The sequence below is a fragment of the Nanorana parkeri genome, unplaced genomic scaffold (assembly GCF_000935625.1).
Source record: "Nanorana parkeri isolate BGI_ZX_2015 unplaced genomic scaffold, ASM93562v1 scaffold1233, whole genome shotgun sequence".
Classification (NCBI taxonomy): domain Eukaryota; kingdom Metazoa; phylum Chordata; class Amphibia; order Anura; family Dicroglossidae; genus Nanorana; species Nanorana parkeri.
The window spans coordinates 374,017-379,899 of record NW_017307501.1 but is presented as its reverse complement, the minus strand read 5'-3'; the positions used below and the strand labels follow the sequence as shown (position 1 = coordinate 379,899).

The window sequence follows — 5,883 nt, the reverse complement described above, 5'->3', positions numbered from 1 at the left end:
CCAAGCCATAAGCACAGAGCCCGTCAGACCAGAGACTTTATATAGACACTTCACAGACAGACAATGAGGAAGAGGCAGAAAGCGGAGAACACGCGGCCACAAAATGTGCAAATTGCTGCTTACCTCGCAAAAACCCGATCCTTATTGGCCTTCTCCTTCCCATACTGCACAGACTGCACCTCCGTCCGCCCGCTGCAACAACATGAAGCACAACTTTATCATCATCGTCATCATCACCCTTCACAGGGAAAGCAGAAGCATCGCACCCGGCACGTGGTCAGCACCCGGCACGAGAACAGCACCCGGCACGTGGTCGGCACCCGGCACGTGGTCGGCACCCGGCACGTGGTCGGCACCCGGCACGTGGTCGGCACCCGGCACGTGAACGGCACCCGGCACGTGAACGGCACCCGGCACGTGAACGGCACCGGGCACGTGAACGGCACCGGGCACGTGAACGGCACCGGGCACGTGAACGGCACCGGGCACGTGAACGGAACCGGGCACGTGATCGGAACCGGGCACGTGATCGGAACCGGGCACGTGATCGGAACCGGGCACGTGATCGGAACCGGGCACGTGATCGGAACCGGGCACGTGATCGGAACCGGGCACGTGATCGGAACCGGGCACGTGATCGGAACCGGGCACGTGATCGGAACCGGGCACGTGATCGGAACCGGGCACGTGATCGGAACCGGGCACGTGATCGGAACCGGGCACGTGATCGGAACCGGGCACGTGAACGGAACCGGGCACGTGAACGGCACCGGGCACGTGAACGGCACCGGGCACGTGAACGGCACCGGGCACGTGAACGGCACCGGGCACGTGAACGGCACCGGGCACGTGAACGGCACCGGGCACATGAACAGCACATCATCTCAGCCTAGGCAAAGTTATTCACCGGAAAAATGATACTTTTGCTGCATATTGTGAAAAAAAGTGTGAAGAAGTTGCTGAAAGTTACATAGTAACATAGTATTTGAGGTTGAATAAAGACATTAGTCCATCAAGTCCAACCTATTAGAGTTCCTCTAAGGATATTTTGTAGACGTCGGCCATGTTTGTGTGGCAACCTACAAAGGAAAGCTGGGGGGACGTACATCCCCCAAGAGAGCAGAAGCTTTCTAGAATAGGACCGGGCAGATTTCTGGAATGACGGGGACGAGGAGTAGCCGGGACAGATGTGAGGAGTTCGGGGAGCCAAGAGGCGGCTGAGACAGATTTAGTAACAGGACAGACGGAACACTTGAGCCTGTCATGCAGCAGAGAAGTATGCGGCCGTGTTATGAATGAGACGAGCAGGGAGAGTCACCGAGGGGGAGACGAGCAGGGAGAGTCACCGAGGGGGAGACGAGCAGGGAGAGTCACCGAGGGGAAGACGAGCAGGGAGAGTCACCGAGGGGGGGACACCGCTCAGCGAATCCATTCTCTCTATATACTCAGGTATACCGGCGCCGGCCTCTAGAATCAGCCCGTCAAACACCCCACAAAGCTGACCAATAAGGGAGAATTTGGACAATCCAATAAAAAGTCAAAACTTGGCTACAATGGTATCGCATGCCTGCCACAGAAACATCCAATTTAAGGAACGACGTGTATGTAAACCCAAACCATGAACTAAGGGACACAGGATGAACCATTCATGTACATTGGGTTATGCTGCTGCCTTCAGGTGATTGGGCACTGGCAAAACAAAGTGGGACAACCCAGTATAACTCCTCCCACTCCCAGCATGCCTCAGTTTTGTAGCAAGCAACAGGACTAGCAGATCAGAAGAACAGCGCGGAGGGACCTGCGTCCCTTAAAGTCCGCCGAGAGGAGAATTTTACATCAAGTCAAACATCCTATTTTTGTAATCGTACATTAAAGGGACACATGAGCCTTTTGGATAGGCAGCCTGCTATTGGCTATTGCAATCTGAAACAGCTAATAGCAGGCTGACTATTGCACCCGCCCACTGCCTGCTGTTAATCAGCAGAGAAACCACCTGAGAGATTGCGGGGTGGGGAAGGTTTGCTCCTCTTCACTGGGGGCACTTATCAGTAATATCAGTACATTTAAGATTGATACCGATCATTAGAAACATTTGTGAATATCGGCCCCGATTATCGGCAGATCTGATAATCGGCTGGACCCTAGTAGCAACCCTTCAGGTGGACCTGAGCTCACAAGTGAGGATTTGTTCTCTTTTATTGTGATTAAGCAGCACCCTGCGTACCCTTAACTCCCCTGTGCCTGGGCACTCCTATTGTGTAGAGTCATAGATGTATATCTGCAGTGTGAGATCATCTAAGTCACTGCTGCCACTGACTGCTGGCTCTGACCCCCTGCCTCTGGTCTCACCAGATTTGGAGTGAGATTTGTTGATGCTACTAGAGCGCTGCTCACTGTTCTCCTTGCTGGAGAGAAAGCCGTACCTGAGCACCTGCAGCGCAATGATCTCCCTCCTTGTGCTTTCTCCAATCAGTGCTTCCTCTGCCTCTCCTGCTGCCTCTCAAAGGAGAACTATGAGGCGGGTGATTTCCTCTCCTCCTCATAGTTCGAGCCGACCTGTGACAATGAGACTGTCACACGTCGGCTCAATAGATCGGGAAGTGAGAAAACACATACCTTTGCTCGCTCACTTCTCGATCCTGTCCCTGCAGAGAGCCGTGATGGTCAGTCATTGCTCCCCACAGGGATTCCCCCCTCCCCGATCCTCCAGCGCTGACTGGAGGAACGGACGGGGGAGGGGGTGGGTACAGCTGGCTCTGCCTCTAGATAGGCAGAGCCAGCTTTCACTCACGTAGCTGGGCGGATCCAGACAGTATTGTCGGGCTGCGGCGGTCTCAGTATATAGCGGGGGCGATAGTCTGCTATATACTGAGCTCCGGGTCACAGGAGGTGGTTAGTATATGCCCTCCTGTGACCCTAAAGAGAACTATGGGATGAAAAGGAAACCCCCATAGTTCTCTTTTATATTTATCCCCCCACCAGTTATCAGACCACCGGTCATCAGGGGGCAGTTCTGACATGAGGAAGCATAGCCCTGCTCCTTTACCAAGATGGTCAGCGCCACACCGAGACCCAGTGCAGAACAAGGCAAGGTAATCCAGTAATGGGGGGGAAAGATCCTACGCCGGCACGTGACCGCAGGCACCACCGTTGACTGGACCATCGCCTCCTGCTCGTCTTTATTTCGGCGCGTCTCACAGGTCCTCTTTCGGCAATTCAGTGTCACATTTTCGACCACAAGGTTCTGTGTAATACTCACCAGTACCGGAACCTGGAGCCCAGAGTGAAGTAATGAGCGAAGAAGTTCTTGTGTGGCGGCAGTGGCGAGTCTAACCGGAAGAAGGTATGATGCTCTACGCACGTTTTCCACACGTTCTTACAGGCGCGATAATTCACCATGTTAAAGCCCAGCACCGTCTCCCGATATTCATTCTGAAAAACAGGCAAAGACATCGTCACGTTCACACGGCACCACCGGGGAAAGTTCCATTGCCAAGTTGGGTTCTTATCCAGGGTATGTGGTTGGTGGCGGCTATACAAATGGTCATCTCGCTGGGAAAGTCACTTAAAATGCCTATTGAACGAGAACGTTAGATACAGCCAACGTGTTTCAAGTAACAGGGTCCCCCTTCTTCAGGGCTTACATAGGAGTTTGTGGAGTAATCAAGGCCAGGTTTGTGAAATAGTTGGGATTGGGGATAAAATGGGGTTGAGTGTCAGCCTCACCCTTACCTTAAAGGAGAACTATGAGGGGGGGTGCTTTTCACTCACCTCATAGTTCTAGCCGACCTGTGACAATGAGACTGTCACAGGTCGGCTCAGTAGATCGGGAGGTGAGCGAACACATACCGGCGTTCGCTCACCTCTCGATCCTGTCATGGCTCTCTGCTGTGACAGGGGAGGGGCTGGATTCCCCCCTCCGCCCGCGCTGACTGGCAGAACGGACGGGGGAGGGTACAGCTGGCTCTGCCTCTAGATAGGCAGAGCCTGCTGTCACTCACGCAGCTGGGGGGATCCAGACATAATTGTCGGGATCCATTTCAGCTGCGGCGTCTTAGTATACCGCGAGCTGCAGCTCTCCATATACTGAGCTTTGGGTGACGGGAGGACGCTAATTTGTGTCCTCCCGTGACCCTAAGGAGAACTATGGGGAAAAGCCCTGACCCCATAGTTCTCCTTTAACTCTAACCATAAGGGCAGCCGACCGGATCCCAGGGAAGTTCTATAACCTGAAACACGTTGGCTGTACCTGGCGTTCCTGTTTTTACTAGGCGCTCCCAACCACGTATCCAGGATCAGATCTTCTGATGAGCAAACACTCCACCAACAGAGAGGCGGCAACCTAGGATCTAAACCAGGTCTACTCACTACACCTTTATCATGGGATGTAGCACATAGTCACATCATATAAACCAATGAAGACCTAGTATTTGATGAATTAGCCCTGAAGAAGTCGGGGGTTTTAAAACCCCCGAAATGAGCTGGAGTACCACCATGTCTGTATGGAGCTGGCTGTGTACACAGGGGACAGTTATGGGGGAACAGAAAAGGGTCTTCACCACTTATCTCCTCTTCACTCTTTGGTCAGGACTAGGAGCTCAGTGATGAGGTCTCTCTCCCTGTCCTCGGGTGACAGCGTTGGGTGTCTGAGCTACCACAGGCAATGGCGAGGTCTCATGGGAGGAAGGGTAATGAGTAGGGATGCACCGGTACCAGTACCGATACTTTGCTTTCAGTACTTGCTGATACCAAGTACCGATACCGGTGCCTCCGCTGGCATGGAGCCGGTTTCCTGGGTAATGACATACAGCCCAGGTTCCTGATTGCCCGGGACGCCGGCTCCATGTTGTTTGGCCGGCATGATTGTGATTGGCTGGGAAACCAGCTTCCCAGCCAATCAGCATCGAGCCGGCTTCCTGGCCAATTAGGAAGGCGAGTAATGACCCGCCTCCCGGCCAATCAGCATCGAGCCGGCTGTTCAGCCGGTTTGATGTTGATTGGCCGGGGAGCCAACTACATGCTGATTGGCTGGAAAGCCGGCTTTCCGGCCAATCAGCATCGAGCCGGCTGTTCAGCCGGCTCGATGCCGATTGGCTGGGAAGCCGGTTTCCCGCCTAATCAGCAAGGAGCTGGCTGTTCGGGCAGTTTGATGCTGATTGGCCAGGAAGCCTGCTTCCCAACCAATCAGGAAGCCGGGTCATTACTCGCCACCCAGCTTCCTGATCACACTGGAAGCTGACTCCATGTTCCCCTACGGCACTGCCGGTCACAGGAAATCTTCCTCTGACTGGAAGTTCCGGTATCGGGAAAGGTATCGGAGCATTTGTACGAGTACTCGCCCCCCAAATACTCTGTATCGCCAGCCATACTGGTATCAGTGCAGAGTCACATGATCGCCATATCTAGTACTGGTGCTTTTACTTTGGTTCCCATAGAGAACAGAGCAGAGGAGGAGTGAAGGGAAGATAAGCTGCTGCATGGCTGCCAATAAAGTAAACCTGCGGCGCTGTTGCATTTCATGGGCAGTGATGTCGCTCATCTCATTAAAGAGTCCCCTTAGCAATCAGCACAAGTACACAGCAGGGAGTTCGATGGAGAGGGGCTGAGACTACCAGCAATGTATTCCAAGTCCCATGACTTCAGAACGATGACTGGTATAAGATCCTACACGAGTACGGCTAAAGGGAGCAAACAGGAAAACATACGACTCCGGAATGGTCAGTTCCGCCGTATTTCTGCACAAGTCCTCGCCGATACTCACCAGTTCCTTTCTCAGCTGAATGAAGAACTGTTTGCACTTAAAAGAAATTTTGACAATCTTCAACCTAGAAAGAAACAAAAGGAAGAAGTTTAGATGTCACCCGGGGGGGGGGGGGCGCTGGG

The 5,883-nt window shown here is 53.5% G+C and overlaps 1 protein-coding gene across 1 annotated transcript in view; it reads right to left on the bottom strand.

The window, feature by feature from the left end:
• The window catches only part of PTPN4 (protein tyrosine phosphatase, non-receptor type 4), an 82,144-nt gene that overhangs the window by 44,379 nt on the left and 31,882 nt on the right, over positions 1 to 5,883 (bottom strand). The window contains 3 exon segments of the mRNA XM_018568721.1: positions 124 to 192; positions 3,260 to 3,432; positions 5,762 to 5,825. Of these exon segments, the coding sequence (XP_018424223.1) occupies positions 124 to 192; positions 3,260 to 3,432; positions 5,762 to 5,825 (306 nt within the window).